The sequence below is a fragment of the Buceros rhinoceros genome, unplaced genomic scaffold (assembly GCF_000710305.1).
Source record: "Buceros rhinoceros silvestris isolate BGI_N320 unplaced genomic scaffold, ASM71030v1 scaffold34510, whole genome shotgun sequence".
NCBI lineage: Eukaryota > Metazoa > Chordata > Aves > Bucerotiformes > Bucerotidae > Buceros > Buceros rhinoceros.
The window spans coordinates 7379-8193 of NW_010388461.1; the positions used below are offsets into that span (position 1 = coordinate 7379).

The 815-nt window shown below is 63.4% G+C and overlaps 1 protein-coding gene across 1 annotated transcript in view; it reads right to left on the reverse strand.

The window, feature by feature from the left end:
• Window positions 1-493, reverse strand: part of CRTAC1 (cartilage acidic protein 1) — a gene marked incomplete at its 5' end in the record, with an annotated part of 4612 nt that extends 4119 nt beyond the window's left edge. Inside the window, 2 exons of the mRNA XM_010145983.1 lie at window positions 23-159; window positions 348-493. Of these exons, the coding sequence (XP_010144285.1) occupies window positions 23-159; window positions 348-493 (283 nt within the window). The remainder of the gene's footprint in view (window positions 1-22; window positions 160-347) is intronic.
• Between the last annotated feature and the right edge of the window lie 322 nt (window positions 494-815).

Here is an 815-nt window from a genome sequence, read left to right on the forward strand (position 1 = left end):
CCGGTACCGCGTGGGCTCCTACCGGAAGAGGCGGTTGGCGGAGGAGCCGCGGTAAGCAATGTTGTTGAAGAAAACCTCCAGCTCCTGGTCGTTGTCGAAGTCGGCTGCGATGACAGTGCGGACTGGGGATGGCATGGAGAACTTGGGCGTGGCGATGTCCTGTGCGAGGGATGGGCACAGGCGACAATGGGCACAGGGAGCAGAACACTGGCTCCCGCTTTGGTGTCCTCTCCTCACTGGGAACTGGGGCTCAAAGCCAAATCAGGGTGAAGCTGGCCCTCCCAGTCAAGGAGGTTCAGTGGCAAAGCCAGCAGTGGCTGGGGGTCCCAGGGGGTCCCAGTTCTCACCCGGAATCGGACACGTCTGGGGCCCCCAGTCTGCAGGTAGAGGCGGTGTGGCCCGTTCCAGTTGCCGTAGACAATGTCCACCCGGCCATCACGGTTGAAGTCAGCCAGCGCCACACCACGTCCATGCTGATAGGGGTCATCCAGCCCTGGGGAGCCACAAGGCAATGGGGGGAGATGGGACCCCCTCCCTGCCTCCGTCTCCCTGTGATGTTTCCTGGGATGTGACCTCCAATCCCCAGACAAGTCATTCCCGTGCAGGGCTGCATCCCTGTGCTGATAGATGCCCTGGTGCAACTCAGCCACCCCCGGTGGTCAGTGGCACTCTGGGTCCCCAGGGCTGTCCCTCCACCCTGCACTCAACAGCCCATGCAGGCAGGGGCAGGCAGAACCAGCCCTGAGCTGAGGTCCCCAACATCTGGGGTGGTCCCTCTGGCTCCCCCTACTCACCCACCGCAGCTGCCCCATCCC